This window comes from Lepisosteus oculatus, chromosome 7 (assembly GCF_040954835.1).
Source record: "Lepisosteus oculatus isolate fLepOcu1 chromosome 7, fLepOcu1.hap2, whole genome shotgun sequence".
NCBI lineage: Eukaryota > Metazoa > Chordata > Actinopteri > Semionotiformes > Lepisosteidae > Lepisosteus > Lepisosteus oculatus.
The window spans coordinates 1459157-1481937 of record NC_090702.1 but is presented as its reverse complement, the minus strand read 5'-3'; the positions used below and the strand labels follow the sequence as shown (position 1 = coordinate 1481937).

At 53.8% G+C, this 22781-nt stretch overlaps 1 protein-coding gene across 1 annotated transcript in view; it reads right to left on the bottom strand.

The window, feature by feature from the left end:
• Nucleotides 1-22781, bottom strand: part of shank1 (SH3 and multiple ankyrin repeat domains 1) — a 103612-nt gene that overhangs the window by 12561 nt on the left and 68270 nt on the right. Inside the window, exons 16-25 of the mRNA XM_069191960.1 lie at nucleotides 21028-21110; nucleotides 19728-19852; nucleotides 19417-19552; nucleotides 18115-18195; nucleotides 12145-12153; nucleotides 10960-10986; nucleotides 9826-9882; nucleotides 9173-9300; nucleotides 8216-8339; nucleotides 3647-7205 (exon numbers count right to left, since the gene is read on the bottom strand). Coding sequence (XP_069048061.1) covers nucleotides 3647-7205; nucleotides 8216-8339; nucleotides 9173-9300; nucleotides 9826-9882; nucleotides 10960-10986; nucleotides 12145-12153; nucleotides 18115-18195; nucleotides 19417-19552; nucleotides 19728-19852; nucleotides 21028-21110 — 4329 coding nt within the window. The remainder of the gene's footprint in view (nucleotides 1-3646; nucleotides 7206-8215; nucleotides 8340-9172; nucleotides 9301-9825; nucleotides 9883-10959; nucleotides 10987-12144; nucleotides 12154-18114; nucleotides 18196-19416; nucleotides 19553-19727; nucleotides 19853-21027; nucleotides 21111-22781) is intronic.

Here is a 22781-nt window from a genome sequence, read left to right as displayed (position 1 = left end):
ACACTCACTGTAGTCAGTACCAGTGTTACACACAGTATTACACCCACTGTAGTCAGTACCAGTGTTACACAAACAGTATTACTCACTGTAGTCAGTACCAGTGTTACACACACAGTATTACACTCACTGTAGTCAGTACCAGTGTTACACACAGTATTACACTCACTGTAGTCAGTACCAGTGTCTCACACACAGTATTACACTCACTGTAGTCAGTACCAGTGTTACACACACAGTATTACACTCACTGTAGTCAGTACCAGTGTTACACACACAGTATTACACTCACTGTAGTCAGTACCAGTGTCTCACACACAGTATTACACTCACTGTAGTCAGTACCAGTGTTACACACAGTATTACACTCACTGTAGTCAGTACCAGTGTCTCACACACAGTATTACACTCACTGTAGTCAGTACCAGTGTTACACACACAGTATTACACTCACTGTAGTCAGTACCAGTGTTACACACCCAGTATTACACTCACTGTAGTCAGTACCAGTGTTACACACACAGTATTACACTCACTGTAGTCAGTACCAGTGTTACACACACAGTATTACACTCACTGTAGTCAGTACCAGTGTTACACACAGTATTACACTCACTGTAGTCAGTACCAGTGTCTCACACACAGTATTACACTCACTGTAGTCAGTACCAGTGTCTCACACACAGTATTACACTCACTGTAGTCAGTACCAGTGTTACACACACAGTATTACACTCACTGTAGTCAGTACCAGTGTTACACACACAGTATTACACCCACTGTAGTCAGTACCAGTGTTACACACAGTATTACACTCACTGTAGTCAGTACCAGTGTCTCACACACAGTATTACACTCACTGTAGTCAGTACCAGTGTTACACACACAGTATTACACTCACTGTAGTCAGTACCAGTGTTACACACCCAGTATTACACTCACTGTAGTCAGTACCAGTGTTACACACACAGTATTACACTCACTGTAGTCAGTACCAGTGTTACACACACAGTATTACACTCACTGTAGTCAGTACCAGTGTCTCACACACAGTATTACACTCACTGTAGTCAGTATCAGTGTTACACACACAGTATTACACTCACTGTAGTCAGTACCAGTGTTACACACACAGTATTACACTCACTGTAGTCAGTACCAGTGTTACACACAGTATTACACTCACTGTAGTCAGTACCAGTGTTACACACAGTATTACACTCACTGTAGTCAGTACCAGTGTTACACACACAGTATTACACTCACTGTAGTCAGTACCAGTGTTACACACACAGTATTACACTCACTGTAGTCAGTACCAGTGTCTCACACACAGTATTACACTCACTGTAGTCAGTACCAGTGTTACACACACAGTATTACACAGCTGTAGTCAGTACCAGTGTCACACCCAGTATTACACTCACTGTAGTCAGTACCAGTGTTACACACAGTATTACACTCACTGTAGTCAGTACCAGTGTTACACACAGTATTACACTCACTGTAGTCAGTACCAGTGTCACACCCAGTATTACACTCACTGTAGTCAGTACCAGTGTTACACACACAGTATTACACTCACTGTAGTCAGTACCAGTGTTACACACAGTATTACACAGCTGTAGTCAGTACCAGTGTCTCACACCCAGTATTACACTCACTGTAGTCAGTACCAGTGTCTCACACACAGTATTACACTCACTGTAGTCAGTACCAGTGTTACACACAGTATTACACAGCTGTAGTCAGTACCAGTGTCTCACACCCAGTATTACACTCACTGTAGTCAGTACCAGTGTTACACACAGTATTACACTCACTGTAGTCAGTACCAGTGTCTCACACACGGTATAACACTCACTGTAGTCAGTACCAGTGTCTCACACACAGTATTACACTCACTGTAGTCAGTACCAGTGTTACACACACAGTATTACACTCACTGTAGTCAGTACCAGTGTTACACACACAGTATTACACAGCTGTAGTCAGTACCAGTGTCACACCCAGTATTACACTCACTGTAGTCAGTACCAGTGTTACACACAGTATTACACTCACTGTAGTCAGTACCAGTGTTACACACACAGTATTACACTCACTGTAGTCAGTACCAGTGTTACACACACAGTATTACACTCACTGTAGTCAGTACCAGTGTCTCACACGCGGTATAACACCCACTGTAGTCAGTACCAGTGTCACACCCAGTATTACACTCACTGTAGTCAGTACCAGTGTTACACACAGTATTACACTCACTGTAGTCAGTACCAGTGTTACACACAGTATTACACAGCTGTAGTCAGTACCAGTGTCTCACACCCAGTATTACACTCACTGTAGTCAGTACCAGTGTCTCACACACAGTATTACACTCACTGTAGTCAGTACCAGTGTTACACACAGTATTACACAGCTGTAGTCAGTACCAGTGTCTCACACCCAGTATTACACTCACTGTAGTCAGTACCAGTGTCTCACACACAGTATTACACTCACTGTAGTCAGTACCAGTGTTACACACAGTATTACACAGCTGTAGTCAGTACCAGTGTCTCACACACAGTATTACACTCACTGTAGTCAGTACCAGTGTTACACACACAGTATTACACTCACTGTAGTCAGTACCAGTGTCTCACACACAGTATTACACAGCTGTAGTCAGTACCAGTGTCTCACACCCAGTATTACACTCACTGTAGTCAGTACCAGTGTTACACACAGTATTACACTCACTGTAGTCAGTACCAGTGTTACACACACAGTATTACACTCACTGTAGTCAGTACCAGTGTCTCACACACAGTATTACACAGCTGTAGTCAGTACCAGTGTCTCACACACAGTATTACACTCACTGTAGTCAGTACCAGTGTTACACACAGTATTACACTCACTGTAGTCAGTACCAGTGTTACACACAGTATTACACTCACTGTAGTCAGTACCAGTGTCTCACACCCAGTATTACACTCACTGTAGTCAGTACCAGTGTTACACACCCAGTATTACACTCACTGTAGTCAGTACCAGTGTTACACACACAGTATTACACTCACTGTAGTCAGTACCAGTGTTACACACACAGTATTACACTCACTGTAGTCAGTACCAGTGTTACACACACAGTATTACACTCACTGTAGTCAGTACCAGTGTTACACACAGTATTACACTCACTGTAGTCAGTACCAGTGTTACACACAGTATTACACTCACTGTAGTCAGTATCAGTGTCTCACACCCAGTTTTACACTCACTGTAGTCAGTACCAGTGTCACACCCAGTATTACACTCACTGTAGTCAGTACCAGTGTCACACCCAGTATTACACTCACTGTAGTCAGTACCAGTGTCACACCCAGTATTACACTCACTGTAGTCAGTACCAGTGTCTCACACACAGTATTACACTCACTGTAGTCAGTACCAGTGTTACACACAGTATTACACTCACTGTAGTCAGTACCAGTGTTACACACACAGTATTACAGAGTATTATCAGAGTCACACACACACACTCGCTCCGCGGTCAGCACCTGTGGCGGGTCAGAGATCAGAGTCACACACACACACACTCTGCGGTCAGAGATCAGTCACACACACACACACACACACACACACACTCTGCGGTCAGTACCTGTGGCGGGTCAGAGATCGCTGTCCACCCCAGCCCTCCACGCCCTTTCCACTCATCTGCTGGAGTTTGGAGCTCAGCTCGTTGATGATGCTGGCCTTCATGCTGGCCAGCGGCGAGGGCGACTGCTTGCGGCCGTTCAGGAAGGCCCCTCCTCCTCCTCCTCCTCCGTCCTCTTCGGCGCCGATCCCTTCGTCTCCCCAGCCCGTCTTCTGCAGGCTCGGGGTGCGGGTCCGGTCCGCATAGAACAGAGAAGCGGGGCGCCCCAGGGACCCCGCCGGGGCGTGGCCCCCCCTCTCCCGCTCCCCCAGATAGTCCCGGCCGTTCACTTCTCCGCCCTCCCCTTCCTCCTCCTCCTCCTCGTCGTCGTCGTCGTCCTCCTCGTCGTCTTCCTCCTCCTCCTCCTCCTCCTCCTCCTCGTCCCGGGCTCTGGGAGGCAGGCGGCGGGGCAGGTAAGGGGAGGAGGGGGCGCCCCCCGCCACCGACTGGGGGTGCGAGGGCAGGGCGGCGCCGGCCTGCCGGTGGACCCCAGGGGCGGGGCGCCCCTCCCTGCCGTACCTCGGCTGCTGCTGCTGCTGCTGCTGCTGCTGCAGGGTTTTGGGGTACGGGGCGGGGGGCCCGGCGGCGGCGGCGGCGGCGGCGTTGGGCATCTCGAAGGACTGGCCGTCCAGGTAGGCCATGTAGGAGTCCAGCAGCTCCCCGCCCCGGCTCGGGCCCAGGATGCTGTCCAGGTGGTGGTCACTGCCGCTCCGGCTGTCCAGCTCCTCGATGCCCGAGTCCACCACCGTCTCCTGCGACTCCCCGCCCCCCGGCTTCTTCCTCTCCGGCCCTACCCCCGAGGAGGAGGAGGAGGCGGCGGCGGCCGTCGTCGTGGCCGTGTGGGTGACGACGGTGGTGGTGGTGGTGGTGGTGATGGCCGCGGCGCCCAGGTTCGGGGTGGTTGCCGCGGCGGCGGCGGCGGATGCGGCGGCGGCCCCCGGGGTGGCGTTGCCGGCGCCGGGCGGGCCCCGGAACCCGGGCTGGGGGGCGGCGGGGGAGAGGGGCAGCTGGGGGAGGGGCGCGGCGGGGGCAGCGGGCGAGGAGGGGGGCAGAGGGGCATGCTGGGGAGGCAGGGCGTGGGCGTCGTTGTAGAGGTGGTGTGGGAAGGGGAAGGGGCGCTGCTGGTGGTGCTGGTGGTGCTGGTAGAGGGCGGCGGGCGGCGGGGGCGACACCGGGGGGCGGGCGGGGGCCGAGGAGGAGGGCTGCAGCGAGGCCGCGGAGGGCGAGGGGGGCGGGGGCGGCGGGTGGGGCGCGGAGGAGGAGGAGGAGGAGGGCGAGAGGGCGGCCTGCGTCAGGGTGGCCACCTCGCTGTCGTAGGACGTCAGGCTGGAGGTGGTGGAGTCGCCCGCCTGCGGGGAGGGCAGGGGCGGGGGGGGCAGGGGCGGGGGGGGCGGCGGCGGCGGCGGGGGGCCGGGGCCGCGGTCGAAGCTGTTGGCGAACTCCAGCGGCGGCGGCAGGGGGTCGGCGAAGACGAACTCGTCCTCCGCGTCCACCGAGGGCGCCGGCGGGGGCAGCACCATCAGGGCCAGCCCCCCGGCGGGGGCGGGGCCGGGGGCGTGGCCTGGGGCGGGGCCGGGCCGGGGCGGGGGCGGGGCGTCCGCGGCGCTCTCCATGCGCAGGAACGAGGGCCGCCGGGGCTGCGAGGAAGAGGGGTGCGGCGGGGCGTGGAGGGGCGCCCCGGCTTCCTGCTTCCGGGCGTAGCGCTCCCTCTCCCTCTCCCTCTCCCGGTCCGGCTCGCGGTCCCGCAGCGGGTGGGCGTAGGCCTGGCTCTGGTAGTGGGGCCCGTGCACGGTCTTGTCCTCCGAGAAGCGCACCCTCAGCTCGCGCCCTTCCCTCCCTCCTCCTCCTCCTCCTCCTCCTCCTCCTCCCCCCTCCCGCTCCCCGCTGTCCTCCCAGCCGCGGGACACCCTCGGCGACGGCGGCCGGCCGGGCGTGGGGGTGGTGGCGGCGGCCAGCGCGGGCGAGGTCACCAGGTAGGAGGAGGAGGAGGAGGAGGAGGAGGCAGAGGAGGAGGAGGAGGGCAGGGAGGGGAGGGGCAGGAGGGAGGCGGGCCCGGGGGGCGGCGGGGCGGAGGCGGCGGCGGCGGAGAACTGGCGCCCGAAGTGGTGGTGCTCGGCGCCGGCCCGGCGCAGGCGCCCGTCGTCCTTCAGGGCCCTCTCGCGGGCGGCCAGCGCCAGGCCCAGGGGCGAGGAAGGGTCCAGCACCTTGCCGGTCAGCGGGTGGATGAAGGTGGAGCCGTAGAAGTCGGCGGGCACCGAGCGCGGCTGGGAGTCGGCGGCGGCGGCGGCCTCCCGCCGGGCGGAGTACTCGGGCAGCCCGAAGGCGGGCGGCATGCTGCGCGCGTGGTGGATGAAGGTGTCGCCCGAGAACATGCCCTCGTCGATGGACTTGGAGGGGCGCAGCCGGGGGGGCGGGGCCTGGGCCGCCGGGGGCGGGGCCTGGGCGGGGGCGGGGCCCGCCGCCGCCGGCCGGGCCCCGCCCCCCTCCTCCTCGGCCGACAGGAAGAAGGAGGCGGACTTGCGCCGGGCCTCCTGGAAGCGCTCCCGGTCCCGGCGGGCCGCGCCCACGATCGCGGCGCCGAACTGGCTGGTGAAGTCCAGGCTCTCCTGGGGCCGCAGGGGCGGCAGGGGGGAGGGGGGCGGGGCCGGCGGGGGCGGGGGCGGGGCCGCGACGGAGGGGGCGGGGCGAGGGGCGGAGGCCCCGCCCTTGGCGGCGGCGACGGGCGGCGGCTCGGCCTCCACGCTGCTGCCCTGACTGCTGCGCCCGCTGCTGCTGGTGGAGGGCGCCTTGACGATGATGGTGGGGATGGGGATGGAGCTCTTCTCCAGCGGGGCCTTCCCCGGGCCCTGCCTCCCGGGCTCCTCCACCTTGGACTGCTTGACCAGCGGCCCCTTGGTCCTGCGGCCGGCCAGGCCCCCCGGCTTGGGCCCACCCGGGCCGGTCCTGTCCAGCCTGGACACAGGCTGCTGCTGCTGCTGCTGCTGCTGAGGGCCCGAGCCCGACCCGCCGGCCCCCGTCCCCAGGAGGGCGGCGCCCGCGTGGCTGTGGCCCCGCCTCAGGCCGGCCTGCTTGGCCCCGCCCCCGGCGGCCGAGTCCCCGCCCCCCGCCTTCCCCCCCGCCCGGGAGGAGGAGGAGGAGGAGGCCGACTGGGGCAGGCGGCCCGCGGGCGGGGCGTGGGCGTGGCCGTGGGCGTGGCCGTGCGAGGAGGAGGAGGAGGAGGGGGGGGCGGCGCCGGCGGAGGCGGAGGAGGGCGGGTGCTCGCCGGCCCGGCCCGCGGGGTAGTGGAACCCCTGGGGGGGGTAGATCTGGTAGTGGGCGGAGGACGAGGAGGTGGACAGTGGGGGCTGCTGCTGGACCTTCGCGCCGCCGCCGCCCCAGCCGGTCGGGGGCCCGGAGGAGAAGGGGGGCTCCGGAGGGGCGGTCGTCGGCGGAGGGGGTATTTCCTCGGGTCCCGGGACGGACAGACTGCGGGAGAACTTCATGGCTGGAGGGTGGAGGTACTGTTTCTCTTCCTCTGGGACACCTGAGAGAGAGAGAGAGAGAGAGAGAGAGAGAGAGAGAGAGAGAGAGAGAGGGGTTCATACAGACACACTGACTGGACACTCCAGTACATTAACACTGCACTGAGAGAGAGAGGGGTTCATACAGACACACTGACTGGACACTCCAGTACATTAACACTGCACTGAGAGAGAGAGGGGTTCATACAGACACACTGACTGGACACTCCAGTACATTAACACTGCACTGAGAGAGAGAGGGGTTCATACAGACACACTGACTGGACACTCCAGTACATGAACACTGCACTGAGAGAGAGGGGTTAATACACACACACTGACTGGACACTCCAGTACATTAACACTGCACTGAGAGAGAGAGGGGTTCATACAGACACACTGACTGGACACTCCAGTACATTAACACTGCACTGAGAGAGAGAGGGGTTCATACACACACACTGACTGGACACTCCAGTACAGTAACACTGCACTGAGAGAGAGAGGGGTTAATACAGACACACTGACTGGACACTCCAGTACATTAACACTGCACTGAGAGAGAGAGGGGTTCATACACACACACTGACTGGACACTCCAGTAAATTAACACTGCACTGAGAGAGAGAGAGGGTTAAACTGTCCTGTCTGTATACCTGTCTGTCTGCTGAAGCTCTCTCTAAAGCTGTCTGTCTCCAGACACTGTCCTGTCTGTCTGTCTACCTGTCTGTCTGCTGAAGCTCTCTCTAGTGCTGTCTGTCTCCAGACACTGTCCGGTCTGTCTGTCTTGGACACAGTTTGACTAACAGTGACAGTTACACTGATGGACGGACAGACAAATAGACAGGTCTTTAATGAGCTGACGGACTGCAGCTGGACAGACCGAGCTGGGACAGACGGCGCCGAGCAGCTGGACAGACCGAGCCTGGACAGACGGCGCCGAGCAGCTGGACAGACTCGGCGTCACACAGCGCAGACAGACGCCGTACAAGCAGACAGACAGACAGGCAGACAGAGAGACAGACAGCCTCACCGATGGACTTCTGGCGCAGCATCATACCGTGCTGAGGGGCGTGGCCGGACAGGAAGGAAGGGCGCTCGTAGCTGACCCCTGACCCCGATGACATCATCCCCAGCCCCGGCTGGTCGTAGCTGGGCTGCAAGGGACCGGGGGAAAAGAGACGCACCATGAGAAAAACGTGCACGAGCACGAGCGCACCCCCCCTCCCCACACACACACCTCCTCCCAGCAGCTCCCCTTCACTTAATTAAACACTGGGGGGGGGTTAATGAGCCCCTGGTCCATTGCCCCCCCCGCTGCCGAGCCAGTGAGCAGTGCCCACCTTCGGGGGTCTCTGTCCAGAGCTGCGTCGTCCAGCTCGGACTCTCCCCAGACCACTCTGTTTCTCTCCTGCTCTGAATCCCCTCCTGTCCTGACTGGAGCAGCTCACCCAGCTGTGTCTGGGGAGAAGCCAGGGGTATCAGCTTCAACCACAGGGCTGGGCAGCTTGTTCCCCACCCCCACCACCCTCGGTGTACAGAATCCCCTCCTGTCCTGACTGGAGCAGCTCACCCAGCTGTGTCTGGAGAGAAGCCAGGGTATCGGCTTCAACCACAGGGCTGGGCAGCCTGTTCCCCACCCCCACCACCCTCTGTGTACAGAAGCCCCTCCTGTCCTGACTGGAGCAGCTCACCCAGCTGTGCCTTGTCCGGGGGAGTGTCAGCTCCTGCTCGGCCTGGTGTCTCCAGTATCAGGTGCGTTACACCTGAGGTCTGACTCACAGACCCGGTCCAATTATTGAATCAACAGCGCCACGGTTAATTCTTCTGACTGGACCTGTCGGACCCTCGCAGGTCCCTGTACGTTCACTGAAGGGCGCTGTGAAATTGGCGAGTAATTGAAAGGCCTGATCGTCGGTTTCACCTCGTTCAGTTTGAAATTCGGCCCATGGTGTGAAACGCAGCAGGGAGGTCAGCGGTACCTCGTTACCTCGTTAGCGTAAAAGCCCCGGCCCGGAGTCCGATCTCGTTTGCCCCCTCCTCCGTGACCCCGTGACCCCGGGCCCTCGTTAGTGCTGATTGTTTGCTGCGCAGCAGCTAAGATCTCGTCCAGTTTGTCTGAGAGAGAAAGAAAAAGGTATTAATACACTCCAGTACATTAACACTGCACTGAGAGAGAGAGGAGTTCATACAGACACACTGACTGGACACTCCAGTACATTAACACTGCACTGAGAGAGAGAGGGGTTCATACAGACACACTGACTGGACACTCCAGTACATTAACACTGCACTGAGAGAGAGAGGGGTTCATACAGACACACTGACTGGACACTCCAGTACATTAACACTGCACTGAGAGAGAGAGGGGTTAATACACACACACTGACTGGACACTCCAGTACATTAACACTGCACTGAGAGAGAGAGGGGTTCATACAGACACACTGACTGGACACTCCAGTACATTAACACTGCACTGAGAGAGAGAGGGGGGGTTAATACAGACACACTGACTGGACACTCCAGTACATGAACACTGCACTGAGAGAGAGAGGGGTTCATACAGACACACTGACTGGACACTCCAGTACATTAACACTGCATTGAGAGAGACAGAGTGATATAAATATTAGGTCTTACTCAAGGCCATCTGATAGACTGTCCTCTTCTTCTCTGTCACCTGAGTAGAGTCATACTCTGTAAAATAATAAATACTTTATTTACTCTGCAGTCAACAATGGTAGTATAAATAACTGTACAGACTCCTATTGGAGACACTGTATAGACACACACCCCTGTACAGACTCTTACTGGAGACACTGTATAGACACACACCTGTACAGACTCTTACTGGAGACACTGTATAGACACACACCCCTGTACAGGCTCTTACTGGAGACACTGTACAGACACACACACCTGTACAGACTCTTACTGGAGACACTGTATAGACACACACACCTGTACAGACTCTTACTGGAGACACTGTATAGACACACACCCCTGTACAGGCTCTTACTGGAGACACTGTACAGACACACACCTGTACAGACTCTTACTGGAGACACTGTACAGACACACACACCTGTACAGACTCTTACTGGAGACACTGTACAGACACACACCTGTACAGACTCTTACTGGAGACACTGTATAGACACACACACCTGTACAGACTCTTACTGGAGACACTGTATAGACACACACCCCTGTACAGACTCTTACTGGAGACACTGTATAGACACACACCCCTGTACAGACTCTTACTGGAGACACTGTATAGGCACACACCTGTACAGACTCTTACTGGAGACACTGTACAGACGCACACCTGTACAGACTCTTACTGGAGACACTGTATAGACACACACACCTGTACAGACTCTTACTGGAGACACTGTATAGACACACACACCTGTACAGACTCTTACTGGAGACACTGTACAGACACACACACCTGTACAGACTCTTACTGGAGACACTGTACAGACACACACCTCTACAGACTCTTACTGGAGACACTGTATAGACACACACCTGTACAGACTCTTACTGGAGACACTGTATAGACACACACACCTGTACAGACTCTTACTAGAGACACTGTACAGACACACACCTGTACAGACTCTTACTGGAGACACTGTACAGACACACACCTGTACAGACTCTTACTGGAGACACTGTACAGACACACACACCTGTACAGACTCTTACTGGAGACACTGTACAGACACACACCTGGACTGTGAAGCTAAAGAATGAATGAATTACCTGTTTTTTTCTTCCAAGGAGAAGCAGCTGAAAAGAAAGAAAACAGAGCGTTTTCAATAAAGTCAATGAGAAGAGTTAGTGGCCTAATATACTCTATAAGTACAGTATAAACCTCGAAGTATTCGAAGTATTCCTTTCACCACGAACCCAAAGACACAAATCGGCAATCACATCCTCCTCTCACGACGTGTAAGAGGAACTAAAGGAAGGAACTCTTGTTTCCCCGGGGGTGCAAAAGGAGGTGACACACGGGTGGCACACCCACTGCCTTGTGGCTCATCTCCACGGTCCGGGGTCAGAGAGCTCTCCGGGGGCAGCGGGATCCCGGGGATACGGGAATCTTCCTCCGGGACGGATTTCCTGCAGGCACAGGGCCCAGGGCACACGGAGGAGGGAAAGCCGGGAGGCGACTGGCGAAGAGGGAGCTGGAACAGCACGAACCCCAGCGTGTGCCGGGATCGCCGGCGTCCTCTGCCCGGTCCTGGGGGAAGGTGGCCATTCCGGCACCGCCGCGATCCAGACCCCTCCGTCCCAGCGGACACTGGGGAGGACAGCCTCAGTCCACCGCGCAGGACCAGGTCACCAGCCCCCCCCCGCCCCCCAGAGGAGCCTCTGTTTCATCATCGCTCTCCTGTTCCTGTCCAGCCTGCAGGACTTCCTGTTCCTGTTCCACCAGGGGTGTGAATACATCTGTACATGTACTGTACTGTAGGTGAATATACAGTAATACACACACACACTGTACATGTACTGTAGGTGAATATACAGTAATACATCTGTACATGTACTGTAGGTGAATATACAGTAATACACACTGTACATGTACTGTAGGTGAATATACAGTAATACACACACACTGTACATGTACTGTAGGTGAATATACAGTAATACATCTGTACATGTACTGTAGGTGAATATACAGTAATACACACTGTACATGTACTGTAGGTGAATATACAGTAATACACACACACTGTACATGTACTGTAGGTTTATGTACAGTAATACACACACACTGTACATGTACATACTGATGAACAGACACAAAGACAGGTAGTTTGAAGAAACAAAGAGACAGTCAGATTGAGACATACAGATAGTGAGACAGAGAGACAGATTGAGAGACAGAGACAGATGAGTGTCAGACAGCGAGAGAGAGAGTGAAATGCACTGAATCAATCTTACCTTTCTCCACTGTTCCCAGTCCAGTCAGCAGTAAGAGAGGGTGGGACAGAGGAGTTGTGTTAGGGGGTTAGTACCTTGTGCTGGAGAGAGTGTGTGTATCTCTGACCTCTCCAGTCGGTCTTGTCCTGTGTCGGGGTGTGTGATCTTATAGAGGGTACCCTGCAGGGACCACACCTCGCATGGACAGACACGAGCCTGTCTGGGGCAGTTTCTCCATTTTACCCCCGCACACACACACATCACTGGCCCATCTCCACTGTGTGCATGTGTGTGTCTGCGTTTGTGTGTATGTGTGCGGGTGTGCAGTGTGTGTCTGTGTACATGTTTGTGTGTCTGTGTGCATGTTGTTTGTGTATCTGTGTGTCTGTATACATGTTGTGTGTGTAATTGTGTGTGTCTGCATGCATGTCATTTGTGTATCTTTGTGTGTCTGTGAGCATGTGTGTGTATCTGTGTGTCTGTGTGCATGTTGTGTCTGTGTGCATGTTGTATGTGTATCTGTGTGTGTCTGTGTGCATGTTGTGTGTGTCTCTGTGCATGTTGTGTGTGTCTGCGTGCATGTTGTGTTTGTATCTGTGTGTGTCTGTGTGCATGTTGTGTGTATCCATGTGTGTCTGCATGCATGTTGTGTGTGTATCTGTGTGTGCATGTTGTGTGTGTATCTGTGTGTGTCTGTGTGCATGTTGTGTGTGTATCTGTAAGTGTCTGTGTGCATGTTGTGTGTGTATCTGTGTGTGTCTGTGTGCATATTGTGTGTGTCTGCGTGCATGTTGTGTGTATCTATGTGTGTTTGTGTGCATGTTGTGTGTATCTGTGTGCACGTTGTGTGTGTATCTGTGTGCACGTTGTGTGTATCTGTGTGTATGTTGTGTGTGCATCTGTAAGTGTCTGTGTGCATGTTGTGTGTGTCTGTGTGCATGTTGGGTGTGTGTGTTCTCCTACACACACCTCCATGAAACGAGCCTGTGTGTAAAACCGCGGCTGTGATTGGCGGACGTCTGCGGACGAGAACCGCTGGTCGGGTCTCTACGGCACGGGACAGCGGGAATTCTGGGAAAGGGGAGCCGGTCCCCCGCTCGGGGGCTGCAGAGGGACCCCCAGCTGCTCACAGCCCCGGTCTTTAGCCCCCCCCCGTGCGTGACGCCCTGGAGCGTGTGCCCTGAGGCCTCAGGGCGTAACAGCCCAGCACGCTCTACAGACAGGTGTGCAGACGTTACAGCAGGGCAGCCCTACAGGAGTCTGTGGGCACGCAGTGAGTGAGCCCTGTAAAACTCTGGAAGAGAAGGGTCTAGGACACACTGTGCTGTACAGGGGGGTATAGGAGCTCTCAGGGCATCAATAGTGTATTATAGGAGTGTTATAGGAGTTCTCAGGTCATCAATAGTGTATTATAGGAGTATTATAGGAGTTCTCAGGTCATCAATAATGTATTATAGGAGTTCTCAGGTTCTCAATAGTGTATTATACAGTAGGAGTATTATAGGAGTTCTCAGGTTCTCAATAGAGTATTATAGGAGTTCTCAGGGCATCAATAGTGTATTATAGGAGTATTGTAGGAGTTCTCAGGTCATCAATAGTGTATTATAGGAGTATTATAGGAGTTCTCAGGTCATCAATAGTGTATTATAGGAGTATTATAGAAGTTCTCAGGTTCTCAATAGTGTATTATAGGAGTATTATAGGAGTTCTCAGGTCATCAATAGTGTATTATAGGAGTTCTCAGGTCATCAATAGTGTATTATAGGAGTATTATAGAAGTTCTCAGGTTCTCAATACTGTATTATAGGAGTATTATAGGACTTCTCAGGGCATCAATAGTGTATTATAGGAGTTCTCAGGTTCTCAATAGTGTATTATAGGAGTTCTCAGGTTCTCAATAGTGTATTATAGGAGTATTATAGGAGTTTTCAGGTCATCAATAGTGTATTATAGGAGTTCTCAGGTCATCAATAGTGTATTATAGGAGTATTATAGGAGTTCTCAGGTCATCAATAGTGTATTATAGGAGTATTATAGGAGTTCTCAGGTTCTCAATAGAGTATTATAGGAGTTCTCAGGGCATCAATAGTGTATTATAGGAGTATTATAGGAGTACTCAGGTCATCAATAGTGTATTATAGGAGTTCTCAGGTCATCAATAGTGTATTATAGGAGTATTATAGGAGTTCTCAGGTTCTCAATAGAGTATTATAGGAGTTCTCAGGGCATCAATAGTGTATTATAGGAGTTCTCAGGTCATCAATAGTGTATTATAGGAGTTCTCAGGGCATCAATAGTGTATTATAGGAGTATCATAGGAGTTCTCAGGGCATCAATAGTGTATTATAGGAGTATAATATGAGTTCTCAGGGCATCAATAGTGTATTATAGGAGTATTATAGGAGTTCTCAGGTCATCAATAGTGTATTATAGGAGTATTATAGGAGTTCTCAGGGCATCAACAGTGTATTATAGGAGTATTATAGGAGTTCTCAGGTCCTCAATAGTGTATTATAGGAGTTCTCAGGTTCTCAATAGTGTATTATAGGAGTTCTCAGGTTCTCAATAGTGTATTATAGGAGTATTATAGGAGTTCTCAGGTTCTCAATAGTGTATTACAGGAGTATTATAGGTGTTCTCAGGTCATCAATAGTGTATTATAGGAGTATTATAGGAGTTCTCAGGGCATCAATAGTGTATTATAGGAGTATAATATGAGTTCTCAGGGCATCAATAGTGTATTATAGGAGTATTATAGGAGTTCTCAGGTCATCAATAGTGTATTATAGGAGTATTATAGGAGTTCTCAGGGCATCAACAGTGTATTATAGGAGTATTATAGGAGTTCTCAGGTCCTCAATAGTGTATTATAGGAGTTCTCAGGTTCTCAATAGTGTATTATAGGAGTTCTCAGGTTCTCAATAGTGTATTATAGGAGTATTATAGGAGTTCTCAGGTTCTCAATAGTGTATTACAGGAGTATTATAGGTGTTCTCAGGTCATCAATAGTGTATTATAGGAGTATTATAGGAGTTCTCAGGGCATCAATAGTGTATTATAGGAGTATTATAGGAGTTCTCAGGGCATCAATAGTGTATTATAGGAGTATAATAGGAGTTCTCAGGTTCTCAATAGTGTATTATAGGAGTATTATAGGAGTTCTCAGGTTCTCAATAGAGTATTATAGGAGTTCTCAGGGCATCAATAGTGTATTATAGGAGTATTATAGGAGTTCTCAGGGCATCAATAGTGTATTATAGGAGTATTATAGGAGTTCTCAGGTTCTCAATAGAGTATTATAGGAGTTCTCAGGGCATCAATAGTGTATTATAGGAGTATTATAGGAGTTCTCAGGGCATCAATAGTGTATTATAGGAGTTCTCAGGTTCTCACTAGTGTATTATAGGAGTATTTTAGGAGGATCGTACAGTATTCCAGTATTCCAGTGCAGTACACAGTACCATGTGCTCTGGCTCTGCAGGAGCTGGCGGGGGTGCACAGTGTTGATCTACACAGAGACTGACAACGCAGCGCTAGACTGGCGGTACAGTGTTTGAGTGTACAGACCCGTGCAGGCCGGCGGTGTCCAGGGGAGAGGCGCAGACTGGGTGAAACAGGGGGGCGGGGCAGTGTCCGCAGTCGATCCCGAGTCTACAGGGGGAGGGAGTCGCCCCGGCTGTCTAGAAACAGACAGCCCCTGTTTCAGGGTCCACAGGAGGCTCGGGGGGTACAGTGGGGTGACAGAGGTTCAGGCGCGCCTTCAGGAGTCTACTGCAGAGTGTCAGAGGCTAAGGGGGGCGTGAGGGGTGTTGTGGCTGCTGGGGTCCACAGGGGGCAGTGAAGGGGCGCAGGGGAGCCTGGGGGGTGTGTGGGTGTGTCCGGGAGGGCAGGTCGAGGAGGTGTGTGTCATGCCGTGTGTCGGCCGGGGGGAGGTAAACGCAGGAGCTGGGGGGGGGAGGGAGAGGGAGGAGGGTTAGAGAGGGGGGCGCTGTATTTCGGGGTTACCTGGCATGGGGGTGCTGGAGGTGGCAGTGTAGTGTCGGCTCTGAAGACACCGTGTGGCAGAGAGAAACCAGACATCAGCCGTGTCAAAGGAAGCGGTCAACACTGGCCTACAGTCTCTCGCCCTCTCCTGCGCCTCACTCCCCCTCACTCTCCTGCTCACACCCTGTCTCCCGCGCCTAAATCCCACTCACTCTCCTGCGCCTCACTCCCTCTCACTCTCCTGCGTCTCACTCCCCCTCACTCTCCTGCTCACGTCCTGTCTCCTGTGTCTCACTCCCCCTCACTCTCCTGTGTCTCACTCCCTCTCACTCTCCTGCGCCTCACTCCCTCTCACTCTCCTGCACACATCTTGTCTCCCGTGTCTCACTCCCCCTCACTCTCCTGCTCACACCCTGTCTCCCGCGCCTAAATCCCACTCACTCTCCTGCGCCTCACTCCCTCTCACTCTCCTGCGGCTCACTCCCCCCCACTCTCCTGCTCACACCCTGTCTCCCGCGCCTAAATCCCTCTCACTCTCCTGCGCCTCACTCCCTCTCACTCTCCTGCGTCTCACTCCCCCTCACTCTCCTGCTCACGTCCTGTCTCCTGTGTCTCACTCCCCCTCACTCTCCTGTGTCTCACTCCCTCTCACTCTCCTGCGTCTCACTCCCCCTCACTCTCCTGCTCACGTCCTGTCTCCTGTGTCTCACTCCCCCTCACTCTCCTGTGTCTCACTCCCTCTCACTCTCCTGCGCCTCACCCCCTCTCACTCTCCTGCACACATCTTGTCTCCCGTGTCTCACTCCCCCTCACTCTCCTGCTCACACCCTGTCTCCCGCGCCTAAGTCCCTCTCACTCTCCTGTGCCTCACTCCCTCTCACTCTCCTGCACACATCTTGTCTCCCGTGTCTCACCCCCCCTCACTCTCCTGCGGCTCACTCCCCCTCACTCTCCTGCTCACACCCTGTCTCCCGCGCCTAAATCCCTCTCACTCTCCTGCGCCTCACTCCCTCTCACTCTCCTGCGTCTCACTCCCCCTCACTCTCCTGCTCACGTCCTGTCTCCTGTGTCTCACTCCCTCTCACTCTCTTGCGTCTCACTCCCCCTCACTCTCCTGCTCACGTCCTGTCTCCTGTGTCTCACTCCCTCTCACTCTCCTGCGCCTCACTCCCTCTCACTCTCCTGCACACATCTTGTCTCCCGTGTCTCACTCCCCCTCACTCTCCTGCGGCTCACTCCCTCTCACTCTCCTGCACGCATCTTGTCTCCCGTGTCTCACTCCCCCTCACTCTCCTGCGGCTCACTCCCTCTCACTCTCCTGTGTCTCACTCCCTCTCACTCTCCTGCGCCTCACTCCCTCTCACTCTCCTGCACACATCTTGTCTCCCGTGTCTCACTCCCCCTCACTCTCCTGCGGCTCACTCCCTCTCACTCTCCTGCACACATCTTGTCTCCCGTGTCTCACTCCCCCTCACTCTCCTGCGGCTCACTCCCTCTCACTCTCCTGCACACATCTTGTCTCCTGTGTCTCACTCCCCCTCACTCTCCTGCGTCTCACTCTCCCTCACTCTCCTGCTCACACCTTGTCTCCTGCGTCTCACTCCCTCTCACTCTCCTGCTCACGCCCTGTCTCCTGTGTCTCACTCCCTCTCACTCTCCCGCGCCTCACTCCCTCTCACTCTCCTGCTCACTCCCTGTTTCCTGCACCCCACTCTCTCTCATTCTCCTGCTCACTCCCCGTTTCTTGCGCCTCACTCTCTCTCTCACTCTCCTGCTCACACCCTGTCTCCTGTGTCTCACTCTGCTGCTCACTCCCACCTCCTGCGTCTCACTCTTCCATTCCCCTCTGTTCTCCTGCGTCTCACTCTCCTCCCCTCTCCGTTCCAGGGCACCAGTGTGACCCACAGACCCGCCCCCCCTCCCTCTGTTCCCCTCACGCCCTCTCCCTCCTCCTCTTCCCCTGCCCCCCCCAGCAGACCTTCCTGTGGTTCACACCCCCTCTCTTACCCATCTCCTCCAGCTCTGAGGTCATGGACTTGGAGCGCAGGGCGATGGCTGGGGGGGTCAGCCTCTTACTCTGCTGGGGGACTGGCAGGACAGCAGACAGAAGATGAGAAAGACCTCAGAAACAGAAACACATGACCAGCATCTCTAATGATGACACATCTCCCACTCAGTACAGGACATCTCCCTCTAGTGTTTCAGCACTGCTCTGTACAGGACAGCTCTCTCTAGTGTTTCAGCACCAGACTGTACAGGACAGCTCCCTCTAGTGTTTCAGCACTGCTCTGTACAGGACAGCTCTCTCTAGTGTTTCAGCACTGCTCTGTACAGGACAGCTCCCTCTAGTGTTTCAGCACCAGACTGTACAGGACAGCTCCCTCTAGTGTTTCAGCACCAGACTGTACAGGACAGCTCTCTCTAGTGTTTCAGCACTGCTCTGTACAGGACAGCTCTCTCTAGTGTTTCAGCACCAGTCTGTACAGGACAGCTCCCTCTAGTGTTTCAGCACCAGTCTGTACAGGACAGCTCTCTCTAGTGTTTCAGCACCAGACTGTACAGGACAGCTCTCTCTAGTGTTTCAGCACCAGACTGTACAGGACAGCTCTCTCTAGTGTTTCAGCACCAGTCTGTACAGGACAGCTCCCTCTAGTGTTTCAGCACCAGTCTGTACAGGACAGCTCCCTCTAGTGTTTCAGCACCAGACTGTACAGGACAGCTCTCTCTAGTGTTTCAGCACTGCTCTGTACAGGACAGCTCTCTCTAGTGTTTCAGCACCAGTCTGTACAGGACAGCTCCCTCTAGTGTTTCAGCACCAGTCTGTACAGGACAGCTCTCTCTAGTGTTTCAGCACCAGACTGTACAGGACAGCTCTCTCTAGTGTTTCAGCACCAGACTGTACAGGACAGCTCCCTCTAGTGTTTCAGCACCAGTCTGTACAGGACAGCTCTCTCTAGTGTTTCAGCACTGCTCTGTACAGGACAGCTCTCTCTAGTGTTTCAGCACCAGACTGTACAGGACAGCTCCCTCTAGTGTTTCAGCACCAGTCTGTACAGGACAGCTCTCTCTAGTGTTTCAGCACCAGACTGTACAGGACAGCTCTCTCTGGTGTTTCAGCACCAGACTGTACAGGACAGCTCTCTCTAGTGTTTCAGCACCAGTCTGTACAGGACAGCTCTCTCTAGTGTTTCAGCACTGCTCTGTACAGGACAGCTCTCTCTAGTGTTTCAGCACCAGACTGTACAGGACAGCTCTCCTTAACACCATTCCTTCTTGTGTTTGTCCTTGTTTGTCTCCTGATCTACTGACCTTTCTTCCTGGATGCCTCCTCCATCTCTGGGTTGCGGGTCACCATGACGACTTTCACCATGAGGCTGTTGCCCCCCTGACGGATCATGTTGACCACCTGCCTGTGGCCCACCTTGACCACATTCTGACCGTTGACCTGGCAGACACAGACGGGGGGCGTTAGCGCAGACAGACCGAGAGAGCAGGTCAGGGAACAGCACAGAGGACTTCCAGGCACAGCTCATCAAGACTGCAGTTCCACTGACACAGCAAGACCACCACTGAGTAAAAACAGTGAGCGCTGAGGCCGGTCTAGCTGAGCTCCGGCTGACCTCAATCAGAAAGTCTCCCATCCGCAGGCCGGCTCTCCAGGCCACACCCCCCTCATCCACAGACTCCAGGTACTGTAGAGCAGGAAAGGCTGGAGTGGGAGTGAATTCTTCTATAGGGGTCTGAGCTACAGAGAGAGAGAGGGGTCAATACAGACACACTGACTGGACACTCCAGTACATTAACACTGCACTGAGAGAGAGAGGGGTTCATACAGACACACTGACTGGACACTCCAGTACATTAACACTGCACTGAGAGAGAGAGGGGTTCATACAGACACACTGACTGGACACTCCAGTACATTAACACTGCACTGAGAGAGAGAGAGAGAGAGAGAGAGAGAGAGAGAGAGAGAGAGAGAGAGAGAGAGGGGTTCATACAGACACACTGACTGGACACTCCAGTACATGAACACTGCACTGAGAGAGAGAGGGGTTCATACACACACTGACTGGACACTCCAGTACATTAACACTGCACTGAGAGAAAGGGGTTAATACAGACACACTGACTGGACACTCCAGTACATTAACACTGCACTGAGAGAGAGAGAGGGGTTCATACAGACACACTGACTGGACACTCCAGTACATTAACACTGCACTGAGAGAGAGAGGGGTTCATACAGACACACTGACTGGACACTCCAGTACATGAACACTGCACTGAGAGAGAGGGGTTCATACACACACTGACTGGACACTCCAGTACATTAACACTGCACTGAGAGAAAGGGGTTAATACAGACACACTGACTGGACACTCCAGTACATTAACACTGCACTGAGAGAGAGAGGGGTTCATACAGACACACTGACTGGACACTCCAGTACATTAACACTGCACTGAGAGAGAGAGGGGTTCATACAGACACACTGACTGGACACTCCAGTACATGAACACTGCACTGAGAGAGAGAGAGAGGGGTTCATACAGCTGCCCTTCCTAGATTCTCCTAACTGGGTGCTTTTCTCCGGACTGATTCCAGAGCAGCACAAAGTGTGTCAATGAGAAGGTGACCTTGACTGCACCCAGTACACTAAACTAGGTCCTTCTAGTGCGTTGTATACAACTTGAAAGCGCTGTGATTTCAATCCTGCACTTTCGAAGGTGTTATTCTGACGTTCGCTCGGTAGTGCTTCCCGATGATGAGACAGTATAAACAGCCCACTGCTTCCAACTTTACATCCCTGTCCTGCATCTTGCGACACCTGCACCTGTCTACTCTAAACGTCGTCTTCCAAAGCGATCAAAACAAAGGAGTGTATCTGGGGGGGGGTATTCGAGGCGACCTCTGACCTTTGGCCCCTCTCAAGACGAAGCCGAACCCCTCGTTGTCTTTCTTCTGTAGCAGCACCGTCTTCTCTTTGATGATGTAATCACTAAGGGACACAAAAGAACACACAGGCTGTTAGGACCCTAAGTAAAGGCTGTCCCTGTTGCCGCCCGACTGTCTTTTTTTTTTGTGTTCCTGTCAATTTGCCTTTCAAATTCCGAGACACACAGCGTCACTCAGCCCGGGCCTTAATGAGCCAGCTGGTATATCAGTCAATATGTCAGTTCGGTTTTGTGCTGCAGTGTGTCAGACAGTCAGTAAGTGTGTCAACAGGTGCCTGAGCCAGTCGTTGTGTTACAGTCAGGGACAGACAAACAGTGCGTCAGACTGCTGGTATGTCAGAAAGTGAGCGTGTATCTGACAGACAGCATGACAGAAATTCAGAGCGTCAGTCAATCAGTGTTTCAGAGAGTCAGCGTGTCAGCTAGTCAGTGTGTCAGACAGTCAGTGTGTCAGTGTGGTAGTCAGCATGTCAGACCGTCAGGGTCAGTGTGTTAGTCAGCGTGTCAGCTAGTCAGTGTGTCAGACAGTCAGTGTGTCAGTGTGGTAGTCAGCATGTCAGACCGTCGGGGTCAGTGTGTTAGTCAGCGTGTCAGCTAGTCAGTGTGTCAGACAGTCAGTGTGTCAGTGTGTCAGTGTGTTGGTCAGCATGTCAGACCGTCAGGGTCAGTGTGTTGGTCAGCATGTCAGACCGTCAGGGTCAGTGTGTTAGTCAGCGTGTCAGCTAGTCAGTGTGTCAGACAGTCAGTGTGTCAGTGTGGTAGTCAGCATGTCAGACCGTCGGGGTCAGTGTGTTAGTCAGCGTGTCAGCTAGTCAGTGTGTCAGACAGTCAGTGTGTCAGTGTGTCAGTGTGTTGGTCAGCATGTCAGACCGTCAGGGTCAGTGTGTTGGTCAGCATGTCAGACCGTCAGGGTCAGTGTGTTAGTCAGCGTGTCAGCTAGTCAGTGTGTCAGACAGTCAGTGTGTCAGTGTGGTAGTCAGCATGTCAGACCGTCGGGGTCAGTGTGTTAGTCAGCGTGTCAGCTAGTCAGTGTGTCAGACAGTCAGTGTGTCAGTGTGTCAGTGTGTTGGTCAGCATGTCAGACCGTCAGGGTCAGTGTGTTGGTCAGCATGTCAGACCGTCAGGGTCAGTGTGTTAGTCAGCGTGTCAGCTAGTCAGTGTGTCAGACAGTCAGTGTGTCAGTGTGGTAGTCAGCATGTCAGACCGTCGGGGTCAGTGTGTTAGTCAGCGTGTCAGCTAGTCAGTGTGTCAGACAGTCAGTGTGGTAGTCAGCGTGTCAGACCGTCAGGGTCAGTGTGTTAGTCAGCGTGTCAGCTGGTCAGCGTGTCTGACTGTCACTGTGTCAGTCAGCATGTCAGACTGTCAGTGTGTTAGTTAATGAGTGTGTCAGACGGTCGGCTGAAATCGATGTGCCATTCGAAAGCACTCCCTGAGTCCCACAGCGCTCCAGTCACTGGGACTGTGTCGGCTGATCAGGAGTCTGTCTGTGTCTCCGCTCCGGACTGGAACACGGAAAAGGCAAGAGACGAGGTAACTGCACCAGCGTACGAACAGCGCAGCCAGGAAAAGCTCAGTTCCAACACACACACACACACACACACACACACTGCGAATCGTACCGATCCAGACCCACGGAGAGAACACGCAGGAATTCCCTGGTGCACAACCTGAGATACACACTCGTGCGCTACACACAGGCCTCCATCTGTCTTTCC